Raw genomic sequence first — 22,543 nt, 5'->3', positions numbered from 1 at the left:
GGCAAACAGCAGGGTGGCAGCCGTGTGACCTCAGCAAGGTGAAGAAGCGGCATTAGTAAACATGAGACAGGTGAACCTCTGGTTCTTCCAGAGTATCAGGAGCTCAGCTCAACATCACCTCGCTGACTTGTGAGACAGGACATCTACTGTGCATAGATGACAGACTCTGGGTCCAGGTACACCAGCCCAGAGGAAAACAAATACACTAAGGCACAGCAGGAGAAACTGTCCACCTTCCACAAGAGAAGGAACGAGGAAAAAAGGACCCTTCAAAATGAACCTTTAAATCCTAAGCTATTAATAAAGAAGCCATACAAGTTTTAACCACATTTATTTTACATCATGATTTCTTAGTCTTGTTACTCTGACAGTGTGGGGGAATAAATACCCCTTCCCTTTTTTGTTGCTTGTGTTTTAACAGAAGTAGAGAAAGCAGAATCCAAGAGAACGAGCAGAGAATGCAGGAAATGGAGCAGGGAGAGGAGCTGGAGGACAGACTGTTGTTCCCATGAGCCCCTAGAGTTAGCAGCATCGACCAGCAAGTTCACAGCTGGCAAGAGTGTTGTTCCTCAGAGATAACCTGGCCCTGCTCAGCACTGGGCATTCCTCTTCACTTCCTCAGCCCACTAGTGACACTGTTCACAGAGCACATTTAGTGTGTGACTCAGTAAATATTGACTTAATCACGTAAACCAGTCTCGTTTCGCAGAAGCACCATTAGCTGCCACCAAAAGGTCCTTCACTCATGTAAACCTTCCTTCCACACTTACAGTCTCCTAGCAGAGGTGTTTTGCACAGGCATCCTCATTTCATTCATGTCTGCAACACACCTGAAACCCTGAATGCAAGTTACGTCACATCTCGGAGAAGGTGAGTACAGAGCAGCTGTTGGCAAGGTTCGCTTGTCTCTTGTCTAGACAGCAGGTGTATGGGAGTCTGTTAGCCCCCTGCCCCATCACTTCCTCTAAGGCCTTGTCCCAAGGCTCCGGCGCACCAGCTGGAGGGTGACCCAAGCCTAGCCACTCCTGGAGATCTGTCACGAGGAATCTGTCTTGTGAAGGACACTCCATGATGCTCATCTTGTCAATTCTGCCCAATCCACTGGGGTGAAAAATGGGTGAGATTTGATGTCTTCAACACCAGCCACTCCAGCACCCAGACGTTCCAGGGGGTTGAACTGCAAGAGCTGAAACAGAAGATTCTGTGAGTGACAGAAACACAGTGGCAATGAGAGGAAAACGGGCTGTGGGAGAGAAGGCTTCAGAATTCAACCACACCATAAATGGGCCATCTATGGCCAACCAGCTGTCTGGCTGTGGGCCGGTGGAGCATCCCACCTGAGTGACAAGCTTGTCAACGTCTGAAAGCATAGCCCTGAGTATTCACTGGTTTCCCTCATCCTCAAACAGGATAACGGGATCAAGAGAGAGAGCTCCTTTCTCCATGACTCAGGAGTCTGAGAGCCCCACAAAGTCTTTCAGTTCCTTAACAACTACAACACATCAGGACTGCACATGCTCAAATCTGAAAAAGCAAATCTACATCCCCCAAACCCCTTTCTCAGGAATGGATGGTGCATTTGATGAAGTAATTTGATCCAGCAAATGAAATGGGTTAGGACTTGTTCAGAATTAGGAGTTATGCATAAAATAAGCAAATAATGTCATAGGCAGTCAGATTTTTTAACAGTAAAAACCAGAAGCAATTGTGTACAACCATTTGAAGGCCCTGGGCATGCTGGGAGAGTATGCCTGAGACATTCCTGCATCCTCAAGTTTTGTGTCATAGCTTTACTAAGGGACAATTTATATACTATATAGTCATCTACTACAAGTCACAGGTCAACAGCATGTGGTCAATTTAGACTTGCACAGGATGCAGTCCAGCTCTACACCCCTCTGTACAGCCTGACAGCTGCTCTGTGACATTTGCGTTCCCCCATGACCTCAGCCCACGGCAGCCACTGTCTCTGACCCAGCCCTTCTGGGCATTCGATGGCGTGCAGTGCTAAGTAAGCCTTCACACTCCTTCCTTCACTGAGCAGAGTACCTGTGAGATTGAACCATCTGGAGGTAAGTACTGGCTTTTTTCCTGATCGATAGTCCACAGTGCCTCTACTGCTGTTAGTCTACTCACTGGCTAGTGGGCCTCCGAGTTCCCAGTTCTGGACTCTACTGAATGGCAGTGCTGTTCAGAGTCGTGTGTGTTCCTCAGGATGTGTGTCTCTAGTTGAGTTATTCCTAGGGTCAGAACTGCCAGTTCACACAGCACGTTTGTATATAACTGACTAAGAAACTGCCAAACTTTCCCAGCGTGGCTGTACCTGCCTACAGTCCCATCAGCAAAGAGCCAGGGCTCTGGGTTTTCTGCCTCAGCAACATCTGGCCTTGCCTGAAAGCACTCCAGAGGGTCAGTGGCATCTCATGGTGGTTTTAACTGCACTCCCTGGTTACACTGATTGTGGTTGCATGCCCTAGCAACCATTCATAGCGCCTCTCTGCTGAAATAGCTCACCACCCCCCATTTTCAGGCTAAGCGGCCTATCTTGCTAGTGACAATGGTCTTTATTCATTCTGAACACAGCATAGACAAGCGGTTTGCAAACATCTTCCCCAGCCTGTGGCTTGTTTTCACTTTCTTCACATATCTTTGAAGTGCTCACACTTTTTAATTTTAATGAAGTCTACTTTATCAATGTTCCTTTTATGGATCATGCTTTTGGTGTTATATCTAATTAGCTCTGCTGTAGCCCAAGGCCATGAGTATTTTCTCATGTTTTCCTCCACAGGTTTTAGTTGTAGCACTTCCACAAAGGTCTGTGCGCTACTTTGAGTTAATTTTTGCATATGGCATGAAGTAAGGGTAGGGCCTAGCTCACTGTGGTTTGGCAGGTGAGTATTGATTCCAAGCGTGCATACAAAGCACACTGCCGTCTGGACCAGCGTTCTTTAAGATGCCAAGGCCTCTCTGCCTCGGTGTGCTGTAGTCGAAAAAGGTCTCTCCATCCCACTGATCTTTTCAAGCTATATTTCCCTTTTCTCTCTTCTTTTTCGTTTTCTCTCTCACTGGTTTCTGTTTGCTTTGAGTTTACTTTATTTGTATAGTTTTTTCTGTATGTATTTATTCATTTTTTATTTTTTTATTTATTTTGGTTTTTTGAGACAGGGCTTCTCTGTGTAGCCTTGGCTATCATAGAACTCGCTCTGTAGCCAAGGCTGGCCTCGAATTCACTGAGATCCTCCTGCTTCTGCCTCCCAAGTGCTGGGATTAAAGGTATGTGTCACCACTGTCCCAATATTCATTTTTAAGTAGGGATTCATTCTAGAGCCAACTGGCCTTGAACTCATGGCAATCCTCTTGCCTCAGCTTGGCAAATGTTGGGATCATGGGCATAAGGTCCCATGGCCCGTTCTTTTTGGTGTCTTAAAGTATAAGGTCAGACTCTGATGTTAGGTCTCTTCCTTTTGTAAATGCAGAATGATAACTGGTGCAGCTTCTTCCAGAACCCCTGGGATGTGTGTTTCTACTTACATCCCATTAATACTATGTTGTGACTCCTTTTATGATTTCTTTGACCCATAAGTTACACAGGAGTAAGCATGTGGTTTAATTCCCAAGTATCTGTGGATTTAGCTGACTCTTTGGGGTTGGGGTTGGGGGGGGGGGTTGTTTCAAGTTGTTTTTTGAAGCAGCAGATCTCCTGCAGCCCGGGCTGACCTAGAACTTGCTGTGAAGCCAAGGATGACCTTGAACCTCTGACCTGCTTGTTGTCTGTTACAGATTAATAATTTCTCTGCTGTGATCAGAGGACACTGCTGGACTTCAGCCTTGCTAGTCTCGGAGGTTTATCTGAACACAGCACAAGCATCCAGGAAGCTGCTTTCGATGCGTGTGCTGAGCGTGTACACGCTGCAGTTACTGCAGAGCATTCCCTCTGTATGGTTACATGTGTCCTCTGCAGCCTGCTCATGTCTGTAACTACCTAGATGAGCTGTGGAGGACTCCATTTGTTTTGCTGAACTATTTTTCCTTTCAACTCAGTCTTGTTATGTACTTTGGGGCTATTATTCTCATACTCTCCTGTGTTAGCCTCTCCTTCTCCTGAGATGCTGGCAGTCTCTAGCAGCCCCTGCTCTAATGTCCATTTTGCTGACGTTTAGTATCACTCCAGCCCTCAGGGGGACTGTGCACAGTTACCTGTCACCCATTTGTATCTGAACTCAAAGTCACCCCATGCACTTTTCCAGGCACTTTAACGACCTTTTGTGCATTGTATACAGACACTCGGCAATTACGGTTGAAATCACACAACTTAATTTATCACACAATCTCCTTCAGAATAGTACTAACTCAATAACAGGCAGGAATTTTCTCCTCCATGACCCAATCTGTCCCTCTACTATTGCTAGGTACAGTCACCACTTGGTATTCATAGGGTCCTGGTTCCAGAGTTTGCATGAATATCAAGACACCTGGGTGCTCAAGTCCTTGACAATCTATAAGCACATCCTCCCATACACTTCCAATCATCTCAGATAACTAACCCACAACAAATTGTATAACAATTATACAAAATTAACATGTATTAGCAAGGGATCTCATGTATCCCAGACTAGACCCAAACTTACCAGTAACCAAGAATTACCTTAACGACAGGTATGTGCCATCCTGTTGCTTTCATACAGACTGAGAAGGGAACTGGGCTCTGTAACATGCCAGGCAGGCACACTACCAACTGAACTACGTTCCCAGCCCATGACTACATTTCTTTATATTTCACAGAGTTGGGCAAATTAATGCAACTCTGATACTGTCATTTTTCTGCACAACAGCAAACGCCACACTGTAAACGAGCTGTGTCCTCCCCCTCTGTTCCTGGCAACAGCACCCTAGAGAAAATCCCACTACTCTGGGTCTAGATTCATCCTTCACTCTACGTGAGCCCCCTTGTCATGTTCAGTACCCCATGCTTCTCCCCATATCTAACCCTGCCCTACTAACCATGCCAAAGGCCCAGCCAAACAACACATGGTCCCTAACAACTTTCCTCCCCCGGCACCCACTAGGCCCCTCCTTATCTTGACTTGAAGAACTCTGAGGTAGGTTCTGCCTGTCTGAGCCCTTCCTCAGTCCTGCCTGTGGACAGTTATTTGGTCTCCCCCCACGGCCTCAGCACTATACCATGCCCACAGTACTGCCAAATGGAATCAAAATTACTCTTTAAGAAAACAGGAGGTGATTTTTTTTCTTCATATGCCCCCTTTTTTTTAATTTTTATTTTCTCTGATTTCAAAACATCCACATCTATTGAATAATTTTAGTTCACTTAGTTCACCATTTCAGATCCCCTTTTCATTTCATGATTTCCATGGAAGTGTGAGGACTGCAGTGCTGTGAGTCCCTCACGACAGAACAGTACAGCACAGTGCCTCATCAGACTCCCCGACTCAGGACACTGAGGCAGGTGAGGAGTCTTCACCTGAACACAAACTCTCAGACACCCTGAAATCTTAAATTTCCTGAGTATACATAAAAAGTTTCAGATTTCAGAGCATTTGGAATGTTGAATTTTTTTTCATTAGGACTGCCTAGCCATGCAGTCTACACAGACACTACAGAACCCACAACCTGGAAAGCTCTGGTCACTGGGGCTTGTGCCATTCAACGTGGTTATTAAATAGAGAAGAATTAGCTGGAGCAGCTAACTGAGCCCAGACCCCTGAAATACTGCATCTAAATTTTCAACAGAGTCTTTCTTCAAAGCCCCCAGAAATATACTAACTGGCATAGGGCTCCAGTGCCATCAAGGGGGAGGAGGCCTTGGGGCTGACTTGACAACCCTTCTCCCTGTGCAAATGAGAATAAAGAGTGGGACAAGCACTCAGCAAATGGCTGCATAATACAGTAGGGAAATAGGGCAGTCCCAGACAAGCCAAAAGCAATGTAATCTCACACCCCCATAAATAGATGGAACACATTAACATTAGCTCAACTTAATACAAAAATTAAGGCCAACTAGTTTCAGCCCTTCCTCTGATCCTACAAATGTACCATATTCACTCTGAATGTGACTGTACATGAGCCTTTCCTGTCCCAAAATAACTTCCTAATGGCTCTGCTGCAGTGGCCTCTGCTAACCTGCAAGTTCCAGATACTTGGCCAGAGGTCGATTCAATTACCTGTTGAATGAGTGAGCGAGCCTCTTCAGAAACACAGTCTGGCATGTTCAAAGTAGTGTGCGTATTTATTCCTGCTGGGTGGCACTCCACGAGTGTCTGAAAGAGGCAATCGGTTACACTTCTTATCCCGAATCACATCACACCCTGCTCTATCCCAGGGCACACAGGCAGCACTACAGAGAGCCGACACCGTGTAAACTGGAGGCACGGCCGTCAACACAGCGTCGCCGCGGAGGAAGATTAGGCTGTGAGCCTACAGGGCATCTGCAAGGCAGCTGACAGCCGCCGTGCACACATCACAGGCTTGTGCAACCGTCCCTTCGTCATTACTGAGGGGCTGGATCCTAACAGAAAAGCTTAAATAACACACAAACTCCAAGGAGGGAGCTGATAGCTTTGAAATAACTAATGTTCTTAAAACTCTTTCTAGCGTAGAGTTTGTGAGTCACAGTGCTTCCACATGTGCATAGTTACATTTTACAGTTGAACTGCAAACACCGCTAGGGTGCGCTCCACAGTGATCTCACATTGCTAATGCACACACTTAACACAAGTGGGACTATGCATCTCCTCCAGTCTCTTCCCAGGGGGCAACAGACACAACACTCAGTTAATGTCTATTAACCTCAGGCATCATGCTTAAAAGTTACTAATCAGAGAGAGTACATTCTCTGTCCCCACACTAGAACAGACAGGGAAAATGTATGGTATAGATGAAAAGATGTTACCTTTAATATCAACACTAATTTTTAAAATATAAATGCACCCTGGCTTCAGACAAGAACCTGAAGAATATTGAGGATTCTGACATGTGCCTGTTACAACCCCACAGATATGATTCTGTTAATGCTACCTCACAGAGAGGGCAGAGGAAGAGCCGAGTCTCTCACTGGGTAGCTGTGGCAGAGCAGAAGATTGCTATCAATTTATTCAGTGTTACAGGGTTTTTAAAAAATCAAAATCTTGATAAATTGCTCTGCCTGTTTCTGACACTGAAGTTTTCCTCAGCCCCTGACCTAATGACTACAGGAAAAGCTAACATGCTTGACTTGGAGTCAGGGTGGCATCTGGATGCGTGCGCCAGGTGTCTAGGTCACTGCATACCTTGCCAGTGAGAAGTTCGAAGAGGACAGCACCCAGGCTCCACCAATCACAAGCTTCAGTTTCTTCTGTGACTGCTCCAACCTCTAAACACACCAAAAAAGGTTGATATTAAAATTCCAGAGGTCAATTAAACTTTCAAAATTAACATGTATTAGCAAGGTGACCTTGTTAATGCTGAGAGAGCAAATACTAAACACTCCTGGGCTTTCAAATCCCTGAAAGTCGCTTCTCTCTCTGGTCACCTACTGGGGTTGCATTTTTTCCCGACACAGTCATACATTAAACGGAGACATTTGTTCTTTGGTTGACGGAGGGACACCTTCAAGACACTGTACTTAAGGTTTCATGAACCAACCAGATCAGCACTTGTTTCCACTTTCAGATTCAACGGAGCACAGCTGACTTCCCTTTCAAACCATCTTTTGTTTCAGAAATAAAGTCTCCTTGTAACCACAAGGCACTTCAAAAATTACCTAAGCCAATATTAATTACCCTGTTAGAAACCAGGGGCCACACATCACCCAATGTCACATAAGAGCAGATGATGACCCACCCCTCCCTTCATCTCTCACTTTCTTTCACTGAAGAAGCCTGTGAAATGCAAACCCACCCATTCTGAAGTATAGAAGAAATATTGTTTAAACCCACGAGTGAAAATCTAAGAGTTTAGAACAGCCAGGAACTATAGTTCTACCTGTCCATTCCTGGAGGAGCTTCAGACTCCACAATGAGCACCAACTCTGAGGCCACAGCCACTAAATCCCACCTGAGACCTTGTCCTTTTGTAACAACAGCTGATTGGTCCCAAGGCCTTGCTGCTATCTACCCTTCTGACACCATTCAAACAAAAGCAGCTTACTATTATTTGATCACAGGGAGCCTACAACTTGAGACAAAATATTCAGAAGTTTCTAGAGGGTTAGTGAGAATCTGAAATGTAAGTGAAGCAGTCCTGGGAACCCTGGTTCTAACCAATACTCTGCAGAGCACCCTTGGAGAAGAACAACATGGCTCCCGGGACATCAAGCTTCACGTCTGAAGCAAGGGGTGGGGGTCGTGACACACGATCCCTCGTGCAAAGTGCCAGCTACGCACCCAGTTCAGCAGCCTCTTGCTGCTTCTTTGGGGCTCCAAACAGCCTAACCACAGTAGACCCACACCACAGACCTTCCCAGCCTGTCTCTGCCTACAGTGCTTCATACCCACTCAAACCCTCCCTTCTCTGAAGAGCTGACCTCGGCTAAGGAGCAGAACAGAAACACAAGAGCTCCTGCCAATCACTGTCCATGTAACTGAAAGACCAGAATCCATCGGGACCCGTGTGCAAACTGTGACGTGTGTGCACACTGCAGAACCATGTTGAAGGACCACTTTACATACAGCCAAAGTATAAATGTGTACTGTTTTCAAACATCAGAATTCTGATTAAAGAGACTGGGCTGAGAGAACTGACAAATGTTTTCGTGGCCTGCCTCTGGGGTGGTGAGATTTTTAATATTCATCAACCTACATAAACATCTCAGTGATACAAATCTCAAGAGCAGAGTGAGATGATGAGAAAACAGGCAGGTTTGCAGAACACAACTGGGCATGGGGGGGACCTGTGTGCACCCTCCCACAGTTTCTACAAACAACGTTCCCTGTTAGGAGGCTGGACCAGACACTGAAGGCCTGGCATGAGTCTCAGATCTCTTCTGGATCAGGTGAGTTTGATCTGAGGGTCCATGGGTTAAATTTTGCTCTAAACTCCACAATTCACACCTTACTCGGCAGCCCTCCAGAGACACAGGTCCTTGGGGGCTCTGTTTCAAAGCTGCACCACCCCCACTCCACTCAGAGCCACTGTTGCCTTCAGAAAAGAGCTCTTAATAATGTTAGCCAGGCTGTGTCCCCAGAAGCCTCGGGAAAATGAAGAGGAAGTGGTCACAGGCCTGCAATCTAATATACCCTCTGCACATTTCCTTCCAGGCTACACATGGCTTACATGATTCCCATTCAGAATCCTTGCATGGCATCTCACTGGCCATTCAGGAACATGCAAACGTCTTGCTCAGGTTTATTCATGTAATCAGACCTCCATGTAGGGACTCAGCCTATCTCACCAACCAGTACCGACAGAGAAGCACATAAATGAGGCTCTGTATTGGCCCAGATGCTCCACAGATTCTGCCACATGATTAATGTGAATCTAAAACAAGTTTCCCACCAGCACCCATAGGGAATATATATATATTTCCTCTATTCCATTTCCTTAAGCACGGAGTTGGTAGCCACGTGCTACTTAGTTTTATTAAGGTTTTACCTGTTAAGAACTCAAGACCAAGGGACAGATCAGTCATCCATTTAGAATGTGCTGGAAACACTCTGTACTTCCTATGCATAGACACTGTTATAGTAGACTAGTGTCACAGCCATGGGCACAGCAGCCACACAACAGCCACAGTTAGGCTAACTAATATATATTAATATATATATTTCTGTATATATGGAATAACTAGACAACCTAAGTACCAAACTGTGTTTCATATTTCAATCACTTTAAATTTCCTAACAATATGACAGAGAACTTATTTGCATGAATTAACTATGAAGATAGAGACATTATTTCTCTGTGAGCAGGCAGAAGGATGCCTGACCCAGGCAGCTCAGAGAATGTGTGTGGAGGCACACAAAGGTTTCCTAGTGAGATCTGAGCTTGCTTTACCCAAGAGAACTGCACTAGAGGATTGCTTGACCACGTGTATAGTTACCAGGTGTTTGGAAGGGTTTGCACTTGGCTGTGCTAGGGGGAGGTCTTTTGCTCCACCCCTTAGCATTCCTATAAAAGGCCCTTTAGAAAAGACAGAAGGGGCCAGTGTATAATGATCCAGGCCCTCCCGAGGCTATCCTGTCTCTCTCCCACCCCCCTTTCCTTCTATTTATTACCTCTTATCCCTCACTCCTCAAGAGTATCCTGTCGTAAAATGTGGGAGCCAATTTCCCAGCTGTGCTCCTACAAATGGCACCAGGAACAGGGACCAGGGACTTGGCAAAAGGAGTGTCAGTGGCATTGTGGGTGTAAAGAGGCATGCTCAATAATGAATTAAAAATAAAGGCAACAGTATTTTATTCTCAGAAGATAAAGTAAGGTGGCTGAAAGATGACAAAGTGAAAAGTGAGGTAGCAAGTATCTTTCTCTTTCTAGATTTCTTTCTTTTTTTCCTCTCTCTCTTAATTTTTATCTATAAAAATTAAGGAAAATGTAAGATAGAATATAGGAATATAGTGTAAGAAGAAATTTAAAATAAGAGTAGAATTAGGAATACTGGGTAAAAAGAAACTTAAAGACAGAGAAGCCATGTCTTTGATTTCCAACTACAAGACTATAAACACAAACTGGGAAGAATTGGAGTCATGAAAAAATACTATACAAGAAAATGGGCAGAAAAAGATTCCTGTAGAAGCTTTTGGCCTGTGGACAGCTTAGATATAAATCCTGAGAGGCAGAGAAAAAATTTTTCCTGAGGCAGATTCAGGAGAAATAAAACTCTTCACTCTGCTGGCATTGCCACTATATGAAAACATTGTACCATCAGAATTAGTTTCCTCTTAGCCATGAAGCCAAAGTTTAGGGACAGAAGTCTTGGGAACTTTTATTTTCCTTCACTGGCCCAGTAAGATGGGAGAAGCACTGATCTGTAAGTGTGCACAGGCGGGCACAGGCCGCTCCAGGGACAGTGTCAGGTCAAGGAAGTACACCTGTCAATGCCAGCTCAGGGAGAACAGAAATCTCACATGGCAAAAAACAAAATCTTGATTTCAGTATGAACACAGATCATGTAAACAGGAACTAGGAGTGCAGCAGCCACCATTGGTCAGAGTTGGACCTGAAAGGCAGCTTGGGAAAAGTAGTTTGTAGTAGCATGACGCTATACAGAAAGGCAGCTTGGGAAATGTAGTTAGTAAAAGCGAGGCAGCAAAGGCAAGCAGGCCTGGAAAAAAGGCAGATAGACTGGAACAAAAACTTTCAAATGCTGCCCCCAAAATTCAGCTCAAAACATTGCTTTTTTCCCAAGCACTGTTAGAAAGCTTAGCTTACCTCCTAGAAACAAGGAGCAAGTGAACAAAACCTACCTGTCAAGAGGCAATTAAATCCTAATATTGTTTGTCAACAAGCCACTTTGAAACACTCATGGTAATATTAAAAAGCAGCTTTAAAAAATTAACAAGATAGAATTTTACCCTCAGTCACCAAATAAAGCTTAGAGCCACTGATGAATCAGGCTCTGACTTCAAACTCTCAAGAAAACTTTCAGAATAATATCAAAGCTGACTATAAACTCCGAACTTTAGAAATGATTTGTGTACTTTCTGTCTTGTTGAAACAAAATATAATAGTTTAGTTAAGAGATCTCTTCAAGATGTTTGCTAAAGTTTGTAAAATAATCCTATAGAGTTTGCTTTTGAATGTAAGTTAGTTCTGTTAAAAGATTATTTATAGATGTTTGGTAAGGTTTGTAAAATAGTCCTATAGAATTTTCTTTTGAATATAAGTTTGTAAAAAGTGTAAATAATGCATAATGTAAGTTTGTAAAAAAGTGTAAATATGTATAGTGATATTCATGCTACTTGTAAATATGCAAAAAGTGTAAAGGGAGTTTCCTTTTGAATATGTTTGTAAAAAGTGTAAATATTGAATGTAAAAAGTGTAAATGTTGAATGTAAGTTTGTAAAAAGTGTATAGTGATGTTCACACTAGAATTGTTTTTAATTACTCTTTTACCTTCAGATATATTTGAATACATTTTATGATAGCTCAAAATATAATTTTATGGTCTCAATGGCCCCTGGAAAACTTAAGTGAAAGTGTCTGCACCAGATGGTGGTGGCTCACACCTTTAATCCCAGCACTCAGGAGGTAGAGCCAGGTGAATCTCTGTGAGTTTGAGACCAGACTGGTCTACAGAGCAAGATTCCAGGACAGGCACCAAAACTACATAGAGAAACCCTGTCTCAAACCCCCCACCCCCGAAAAAGCAAGTTTTTCTGTCTTCTTCCTAAAAGATTCCACTCCTTCTCTGTTTCTGTTCAGAAAAGGGTAGGCCTCCCACAATCAAGTTAGTTTGTACAGAAATTCTACTGCTGTGATGAGAACACATGTATATATGAGCTACTTAAACAGCTAAAAGTGTCTCCATAATTAGCATGGGTTTTTGTTAACTTGAGTGGAAACTTTGAAGTGTTTTGAAATGACTGTTTTTTCCTGGGAATCAAAATAGTCTCTTGAAAATTATATTAAACATCTGTTAGGAGAAAGTTTTTAAAAGGGCTTGGGTGCAGCTAAGACTGCTGTAGTCATCTTAGACCCATTCCAAAAAGGAGATTCCACCTTTATTATCCTCTACTCCTTTATTGAGAGGTGTGGCAGCTGTGAAGATCACTGTAACTATTTGCAAGCTCTTTGTAGGGACCGGGGCCAGAGCTGAGTTAGGCTCTGTATCCCCTCTTGCCAGAGGCTGGTAGCCAAAAACAGGCAACTTTCTTCTTGATAGCTTCCTGAATGTATGTATATAAAATTAATCAAGAAGAACGACCTAAGACAGGCACAGTGAATCTGAAGGGCCTGGAGGGGCCTTTATTGTATCAAGAAGGGGGAGTTGTGGAGGCCCACAAAGGTTTCCTAGTGAGATCTGAGCCTGCTTTACCCAGCAGAGCTGCATTAGAAGATTGCTTGACCATGTGTGTGGTTACTAGGTGATTGGAAGGGTCTGCACTTGGCTGTGCTAGGGGGAGGTCTTTTGCTCCACCCCTTGGCATTCCTATAAAAGGCCCTTTAGAAGAGACAGAAGGGGCTGGTGGATAATGACCCAGGCTCTCCTGAGGCTATCCTGTGCTTCTGTCTGTCTTTCTCCCCTCTACTCTTCTATTATCTCTTATCCCTAATTCCTCAAGAGCATCCTGTCGTAAAATGTGGGAGCCAGTCTCCCAGCTGGGCTCCCACAAATGTGGACATTCAAAGATGTCTTTTAGGATCACACAACATGTCTGAGGAGCTCCAGACTGGAGCCATGCCTTTCTCCACTTGCAGGCTTGCAGAGGTGGGCCTGCAACATTAATGTAACACATTTTACAAGGACACCTCTGCAATCAGACATCCCTGGGTGGAAATTCCCAGGTACTTCATGAGAAATAGTAGGCATATCCTTTTCTATGCTGTGGACTTAGCCAGCTAGTCCTCCAAGAGTGATATTCATCAGCATTAATGCTTTGAAATCCCTGGTCGCATCAACCAGGTGTTTGACAGGTAGATGATTACCATCGCTGTTTCAGCTGTGGATGGTGAGTGGGTGACGGCAGCACAGCAGCCTCAAAGCCAGCTTCCTTTCTCACCTTTGTGGGTTCACTAGCTCGTCCAGGATGCACAAGGCACAGACACTGGTGACATTCTGGACTGTGCCCTGTGGCCTGCTGCTGTCATTCCTCATTTCTTCTTCCATCCTTCCTTGATTGTCACTTCTGCCACGGCCTGCTTCTCTTCCTTTCCCCTGGATCTCTTTATCTCTCAGACACAATTAGCTCCATACTTTAAAGGCACCTGGGTCTTACACTAGTGTTCAGTGTTACGACAAAATATCTGGCATCACTCAAGGGAGGAACAACTTGCTTTGTCTCATGGTTTGTAGTCTCCAGTCTAGGCAGGCCAGCTTCCTTGCTTATGGCTCCTAAATGAAGCAAACCCTGGTGGGAGTACACAGTGAAGCAAAGCTCTCACCTCATGGAGACCAGGGCACACAGACAGACGGGCTGAGGACAAGCCACACCTTGCCTTCACATGCCTTCAGCAACCCACTTCCTCTGCCAGGATCCCATCCTCCAAATAATATCAAGTCAGCACTCCATCAATGGGTCACTCACGGACAAGATCATCAAACCCAGCCACTCAACCACACCTTAGCACACAGCCTCAGAGAACATTCCAGATTCAAACCATAAGAGGCCTAAAGAGACTGCCGGCCATCTGAGAACCTGTGTGCAAAAGTATAAAGGCTTTGTGCGGGCTTCTGACCTGAGTGGCTGGTGTATGAGGACAATTGTAAAGTGATGCACTTTTTCCATGGGGAGAAAATTAAGTTTTAAATCCAACAATCAGCTTGAAACACTTCAAAATGACTTCGTATCAAACAGGATCTGATTAATGTGAAGTTGACACCATGAGCTGAGCTATTATACCTGGTTTCCTAGGTGAGTCTACTCTACAACAAAGAGTTCTGCATGTAGGTAGGATATAAAGAAGAACTTTCTAGCAGCTGGAGACTGAGATATTAGAACAAGTGAGCTAAGTTCTCACTCAACTCTCTTTTCACGGGCTGTAACAAGGTCTCTCTCTTAATTATCAGGATGAATGATGTTCATTGCCTTTTTAATACCCTTGAAAAACAGTTATTCCTAAATTAAAAATTTTAATACATAAGATAAAATTACACTGCTAAAAAGAAACTGTGATTTTGTGGTTGTCAAACCCACCGCTCTAAAACTGCTTTACTTGCAAATCTTAAAAATATTAACACTCCAGCATAAAGCATGGGCAGTGTCTTACACAGACAGCTATGAGACAGTTAATACACTCACTGCAAGTACAGAATGTGGGCCAGGGAGATGGCTCAGAGGTAAAGGTTGCATGAGCCTGGTACTCACGTTTCTAAAAAGAAAGCCGGATGTGGGGGCTGACGTCCATAATCCCAGCACTCCCATAATGAGACGGGAGACAGACGTATCAGCCAGAGGCTCACGTGGAGAGCAGCACTGGTTAGGAGACCCCACCCACACTGCAGCACTCTCCCCAACCCCAACCCAAGATTAATTAAAATGTTAATGTAGAGAATGTAATGAACGCCACATCAAGCTGTGAGACCATTTGAAGAGCAGTGTAACAGGGAAGCTGGGAAGCCTTCAGACCTAACTCCATTTTGAACATTCTTTGAAGCATGTTAAAGGACATTCTACTGATTTCAAAATAGTTTTCTTATGCACCCCAAGGGGTTAACTTCCCATGTGCCCCAGTACCACCACTCCATCTGTCTTTGCAACTTCTAGGCTGGGTAATGTCCTTGTTCACCACAAGAACAGTGGTCTCATGGGCACTGGGCAAAATGACCAGGGAAAACTCACTTCTCTCAAAAAAAAAAAAAAAAAAAAATTCCTTAGGTTCTTCTCACAAAAACATGACAAGAAGGTGGCATTTAAGACTCGGAGGTTCTCGTCTGTATGTAAAGAGATAAAGGACTGGGCCCTGGCTCTGTCGCTGAGCACTGCTCTAAGATGAGGGTACCGGTTTCTCCCACTCCTTCCACCTCGAGTGGCTTTAATCCCGTCATCTGGGAAAGTGCTTTCACAAGGGCTCACGAGCTGTGCTCACAGCTTCTCCTCCCTCCATTAACTTAAGACGCTGGCCAAGGAGTGGACAGCGCCACGGCGAACCAGTGTGCTTCAGCCCTCGCTGCCGCCACACTGCGACCAGCCGTCATGCCGCCTCGATCCCCCTCAGAACTCCCGGGTGGTCTGTGTAATGAAGGTGCAAAGACAGAAGAGCTTGAGTTATATTTCAGCTCATAAAAAAAAAAAAAAAAAAAAAAAAAAGATGAGGACTTCCGGCATGTTCCAACCGTTAATAAACTCCAGAATTTCATTTTAGTACAATTCATTCTAATTCCTAACTTCAGTACAGAATCTTAATTCCCACTAAAGATTCAAACCACCATGTTTCATAAGGGAACATACAAACTTGGATACAACAGCAAAGACTACAGTATCAGGTGTGAGATGCCACCTTTGTCTTTCTAGTGTTGACTGTCTCAAGAACGATCAACAAGCCAGGATAGTTTTCAGAAAAATAATATGGTCTGTGGTGGTTTGGAAAAAAAAAAAAAGGCTCCCAAAAGGAATGGCACTATTAGGAGGTGTGGCCTTGTTGGAGGAAGTGTGTCACTGTGGTTGACTTTGAGATCTTTTTTGCTCAGACTTCCCTCAGTGTGACTGTCAGTCGACTTCCTGTTGCCTGCAGGATGCAGCGCCCTCAGCTCCAGCGCCACGTCTTCCTGCAGGCTGTCATGCCCCTCATTATGATGATAATGGACTAAACCTCTGAAACTGTAAGTGAGCCCCAATTAAATGTTTTCCTTATAAGAGTTGCCGTGGTCACAGTGTCTCTTCACAGCAATAGAAAGCTTAACTAAGTTATGGTCTTAGCAGTACAACCACCCAAGGCTGAAACACAGAATGAGAGTTGCTTAGCCTGTGACTGCTGGTCTTCTGAGTCTCCTTCTCACAGCTCCAAATGACTGTGTTTTATCTGAGTCCAAAGGTGTAACTACAATCAGCAGCTCCTGAGACAGAAAGGAACAGAAGCATGGACATACTTCTGAGCCTGTGGTGGTGGCAGGCCTATGATCCCAGCACTCAGAGGCTGAAGCAGAAAGATCATCAGTTCAAGGAAGGACCACCTGTCTGTTTACAAAAGGAGACCCTGCCCACCCACCCCCCAAAAAACAGTCTCTAGCCACATAGCCAGTGGCAAAGAAGCCAAGCCCAGGGTACACGTCCCAGGCCTGAGGAGATCTGCAGACACTGGGGCCATAGTTACAATTCTAGCATGCAGAGCCAGCACCACCTGCACACCTGATGGACCAGACCTGCAACCCCAGGCTGTGCAGTTTGAACTCAGGGGTTAGCAAAGGCTCAAGACAAAAATAAAACCAATGACAGAGCTAAAACTCTGCTGGAAACCATACTTGAAAATTGAGGAAAACATAAAAATGCAGGTTAAACTCACTCAAGCTTTGAATGAAAGCCACCTTCCTACAAAGCTTACAGATGAGTCAGCTGTGTATTTTAAGTAACTGTGGTCCTCCAACATCCCAAATTCAGAATTTGCCTTACTTTTAAAAGATGTTAAAATGCCTTCAAGGAAAAATTTCATAACCTCTGCTGTCAGCATGGTGTCCTCACTAGCTTTCCCTGAAATGGAGGAAATCAGTAAATTCAAAATTTTAAGAGAATTTTACATGTAGAAAAATTCTACTTTAATTTAGGATAACTATTTAAGTATTCCTCCTAGATCGAGGCATGATAGCTCACACCTATAACTCCAACCCTTGGTAGTTCAAAGCAGGATGATTCACAAGTTTGAAGAAAGTCTAGGCTACACAGTGAGTTCCAAGTCATCTTGGCCTACAGTATGAGACTGTCTCGAAAGACAAACACCACCACAACATCCAAGGGCACGGAGAAGGGACACATATCTACATACCTGTAGATAAAGGAAGATGCTAGATTGTTCTTAGCTACACTCTTAAAAATACATAAAATCTTAGAGATTTTACTACTTTTCTTTCTTGGGGTAGAAATAAAACTTAATGAAAAAGCAGAAATTGTAGCAAGTAAAGTTTTTAAATAACACTCCCAGTAAGTCAACACTGTCACACTCAACAATGTCTCGTAAGTAATATCACAAACACCAGACATAGGGACCAATTCACAGCCACAGACTCACACACAACACTAAAATCACAGCGTAAGTATTCTTTGGGAAAAGGAGAAATATAGCTGTCTGATGCTACAGGATGCTCTTTTTTGCAAATTGTCAAAAACAAAAACTAAGTATCTGATTTTGTGTGTGTGATGAGTGTGTATATATCAGTGCTGACTACACTATGTAAGTGTCTGCCCTTTCGTGTGTACATACGTGTGTACATGTCAATGTTGGCTACACTAAGTGTCTGCCCTTGTGTATATGCATGTGTGTGTGCATGTCAGTGTTAGCTACACTATGTGTCTGATCTTGTGTGTATGTCATGTATGTATGCCCACATGTGTGCATGTCAGTGCTGACTAAACTATTTAAATGTCTGACCTTTCGTGTACGCATACGTGTGTACATGTCAATGTTGGCTACACTGTCTGCCCTTGTGTATATACATGTGTATGTGCATGTCAGTGGTGGCTACACTAAGTGTCTAGCCTTGTGTGTGTGTCTTGTGTGTATCCCTGCATGTGCGCAGGTTACAAGTTGGACGTCAGTCTTCCTCATGTGCTCTCCACTTACTTTCTATGACAGATCCTCAATGTACCTGAGACCGGCCAGATTGGCTAGACTGGATGGCCAGGATTCTTCAGGAATCCACCTGTCTCTACCCCACACCCAGTGCTGGGGTGACAGACATGTGCCATGACCTAGCTTTTTATGTGGGTGCTGGGTCCAAATTCAACCCCTGTCTTTGCAGCAGGCGCCTTACCAACTGAACCATCTCATCTCCGCAGCTCTTAGGATGCTAAAACTCCCTCTTGGAAAAACAACCAAGAAAAACATATTATCTTTTAGGATCAGAGAGAAACAACATAAAAATAAAGGCAAAATTTCATTAACTTAAAATTAAGCACCATGCACACACTTATAACAGTGGGAATAAGAGAAGCTGGCATATCCAAATTATCCCAAAATTTCTAAGTATTTTGTGAAATTTAAAACAGTCCAGATTTTAAGTTCTTACAAGGGAGCCAGGCGTAAGTAGTGCACTTAGACAGTAAAGAAAGGTGGTTTAGTAAACCATCTGTCATCAGTGACATGTGAACCAGGGGAAGAACATCTTCCTCCTGCTGCAGCATCCCTCGGCTAGCGCTGGGAAGCATTAGTCCCACGCTCCCACACAGACAAGCTCTCCCTGCAGCATCTGTTGCTAATTGAAAGGGACTAGAATTACAAAATCCTAGTCAATTTCTCTCCCAGCTCTTGCTGTGTGTAAAGATTTTCTATGCAGGGGCTAAGCATTAGTCTCCACTACAGCTGATGACTAAAGAGCAAAGAGAAAGACCCAAGAAAGCAGTTTTGTGTCCAACATTATATGGGCTCAACTGTGGGAAGAGGGGCAGCTAAGCATGTCTTTTGTTAGCTCAGAGCATTTCCATTCTATAAATACAAGTAGCTGCCTATGAAGGTCTATTAACATCCTAGTTAGCCAATTGTATATGTCCTCTGTTGGGGTAGTCTCCTTTGATATAACTTCAAAAGTAACTGTCAATATTATACCAATTATGTCTTTGTTTCTGGCTCCCAGGCATAGTTCCTGGGACACAGGGGGCATTTAATAAATGTTTGTTAAATACATATTCCAATTGCATCTTATAGCACTGTTCATTCACGACATTCAAAGCACCTATAAATATCCTAGGATGTTTGTTTTAAGCACCATGATCTATCTCAAGTCCTCTGCCCTTTTACACCTTGTAGACTTGGAAGTTTAATGGCAGGAGGAACGTAGCTTAGAGATGTCAAAAGCGGGAGTCAGGCCGTTGCTAACGGCAGCACTAGCCAGTTGAGAGTGGCTTCACTATGCTGCGGAGTGAGACTTCCTAATGCTCCCCGCAAAACACAGTGGCTGCCCTGCTGCAGGTAGCATGGGCCTGGGAAAGGCAAAAAGGTTGGCAAACACCAGGCAGGAGGAAGACATTGGGGAGAAGTCCAGGTTCTTGGCCCTGCCCAGCATGAGGACCCAGCACCCGATGCTGAGAAAGACGTGACTTGTTGTAACAGACTCATGCCTACTGGCTCTCCAGGGACCATGGGTATCAGATTTTGTTGTTATTGTTGTTATTTTAATGTTTTCAAAAACAAAATCATAGACAGATACACTATCTAACTAAGATCCAGGTATTACTTTAGATACAGGAAAATCTTTTCTTTGGGTGTTAGGAGTTAAGACGGCCTTGCCCAGGTCTAGCTGACCATGAACTCATGACCCTTCCATCTCAGCCTTCCAAGTGCTGGGCTACAAGTGCTGCCAGGTCCAGTGTAGAGACGATTGATTTTAAGTTTTAATTTCTCACAACTAAGACGGAATTTTACAAATGAAGCCACGGCAACAAGAGAGTAAAACTTAATTGCAATGTCATTGATTGTACCCAAGGCCACTCCTGGGCTACACCCTCTACCCCAGTCTTCAAAGTTACATTTCATTACAGGTTCAGACAGTCCCTCTAATACTTGTAAACTAAATGATCAAAGCTTTAGTGGCTAGAACGTAAGTCTGAAAAATCACAGCTATTCACAGGAGCCCCAGGTTCAAAGCCAGTTTGTCTGATCAGGTGAGACTTACCTGCCTAAATGATCACAACATCTCCGTGGTAGATCTTAATTTGCACACAGACAGACAGACAGACAGACAGACAGACAAGAACACCCACTCCCAGCCTATCCTTTCAAAGGAACATTTTGTTCTCTCTATCTTGTTTCAGAAACACTGCCTGCCCCACTGACCATTCCGAACTTCCCAAGTTCTCCAGCGATGACCCACTGCTTGTGCTTGAGGCACACTTGTCACACAGGGCACAAGAACATGGCTCTATCCATGGAGACTGTGCTGTGCCTCCCTCTTTCCTCCCAGGGAACAAGGCACAGCCCTCCTCCTCCTCCTCCTCCTCCTCCTCTCCTCCTCCTCCTCCTCACACAGCCTGCTCTGAGCTCACCTTGGACTCCAACCTGCTTTCTGCCTCCTCTCCTAATTCAGCTGGTCTTAGGTAACTGGGTGATCGGCCCCCAGGGGCTGCTGTGGGGTGGGGAGCAAGATAGGACCACAGGCCACACTGGCTGGCTCAGACTAGGCCTCTCCCACTCACCTGGCAACCACGTTCTAAACTTCCCTGAATTATCTGCACAACTGGAGTCAAAACACTTTGATTTCACTTGATTTCGCACTCTGGGGCCAAGAATTACTTCTTCAAGAGTTTATAGGTGTCAGTACACGCCGTTTTCTTGGGGGATCAAATAAGGAGCAGGTGAGTGCCATGTGGCTTCTGGGTGACCGATTATGATGATAGTTCCTAGTGCTACACAATCCTGCTTCCTCCCTCAGCCCACATTTCTAACAGGAGAAAACACCAGCAGGCTCCATTCTCCACTGATCACCTCACAGCAACTCCGCTCTGAATGGCCATCGGGTGTCACAGTGCTCCCGACCAAAGCCATTATGGCTGATGGATGAGAAAAAGGCCAACTGGAAACAGAATGACAGGCACAGGGCTCTTCCCACTGCTCCGCTGCCGGTTAGGAGGGCCAGGGTGGCGTGCTCTGCTGTTAACGGAACTTCTGCAGCGCCGTCGGCCTCCCCACCATTCACTTTTGAAAACCTTAGCATTTCCAGATGTTATCTGAAGGGAATATTTGTGAAGAACTGCTTAGAAGGAATAAGCCTTCAGTGTGGCATGGAGACTGAGACACAAGATTTTATAGGAAGTAAGAATATGGTTTAAATGAAAGAAGTACTCAAAGGCTTAGGAACTTGGTGCTGAAGATTCAGCATTCTAGGCCAGCAGGGTAGCTCAGCGGGTACAGTGCTTGCTGCACAAATATGAGGACCTCAGTTCAAAACTCCAAACCCATTAAAAATCAGGCATGCTGGGGGCAGCAAGGACCAGAAACAGGAAGATACTCATGGGCTCCCTAGCCAGGCACTCTAGCCTAACAGCAAGTTCCACATTCACTGAAAGACTGACTCAAAAATAATGTGGAAAGCAATAGAGGAACACACCAGATTATCAACCTCTGGTCTCCACATGCACATGTATAGATAAGCACGCACACACTCGTGTATACATGCACACACACCTACACACTCGTGCACGTGTACACACACTCCAAGATTCAGCATTCTATCTTCTCTGCTAAATATTGGAGGCAAAGGAAAGGAAGGCCCTTCCTTCTTTAGAGCAGCACCATGCTGCGGCCAGTTGCCTCAACCCCACCACCAAGATAAGAAACATCACTCTGTAGGTACTGCTTCCCAGGACCTGTCCTCCGAAAACAAAACGTGCATCAGATCAGAAAGTAAGGGGGTGGCAAAAATACCAGGCTAAATTAACCTCCTCTTAATGATCCAAAGTCTGGGTATTAAACTCCCCACGGGTCTGAGTGCTGAAGTCCCCAACTTGGCACTACAGGAGGCCAAGGAACTTTTTTTTCCCCAGAGCTGAAGACCAAACCCAGGGCCTTGTGCTTGCTAGGCAAGTGCTCTATCACTGAGCTAAATCCCCAACCCTGAGGCCAAGGAACTTTTAAGAGTTGAGGTCTAGCAGGAAGTCTTCAGGTCACTGGGGGCACGTCCTTGAAGAGCATTGTAGGCTCCAAGCATGAGGGAAGCTCCTGGCCCCACACACTCCTGCCCTGATAGACAGAAACAAGGCCAACTAAGCCTGCGCTAGAACCTCCAAAACTAAAAGCCAAAATAAACTCT

The 22,543-nt window shown here is 44.6% G+C and overlaps 1 protein-coding gene across 3 annotated transcripts in view; it reads right to left on the bottom strand.

The window, feature by feature from the left end:
- Positions 1 to 314: 314 nt before the first annotated feature.
- Positions 315 to 22,543, bottom strand: part of Rps6kc1 (ribosomal protein S6 kinase C1) — a 145,786-nt gene continuing 123,557 nt past the window's right edge. For all 3 annotated transcript variants that reach the window (XM_028876775.2, XM_028876776.2, XM_028876777.2), the window contains 3 exons: positions 7,284 to 7,366; positions 6,180 to 6,275; positions 315 to 1,186 (listed from right to left, as the gene is read on the bottom strand). In XM_028876775.2, the coding sequence (XP_028732608.1) occupies positions 1,076 to 1,186; positions 6,180 to 6,275; positions 7,284 to 7,366 (290 nt within the window). In that variant the 3' untranslated portion in view covers positions 315 to 1,075. The remainder of the gene's footprint in view (positions 1,187 to 6,179; positions 6,276 to 7,283; positions 7,367 to 22,543) is intronic.

This window comes from Peromyscus leucopus, chromosome 15, assembly GCF_004664715.2.
Source record: "Peromyscus leucopus breed LL Stock chromosome 15, UCI_PerLeu_2.1, whole genome shotgun sequence".
Lineage (NCBI taxonomy): Eukaryota > Metazoa > Chordata > Mammalia > Rodentia > Cricetidae > Peromyscus > Peromyscus leucopus.
The sequence above is the reverse complement of the archived record's forward strand: the minus strand, read 5'-3'. Positions and strand labels throughout refer to the sequence as shown.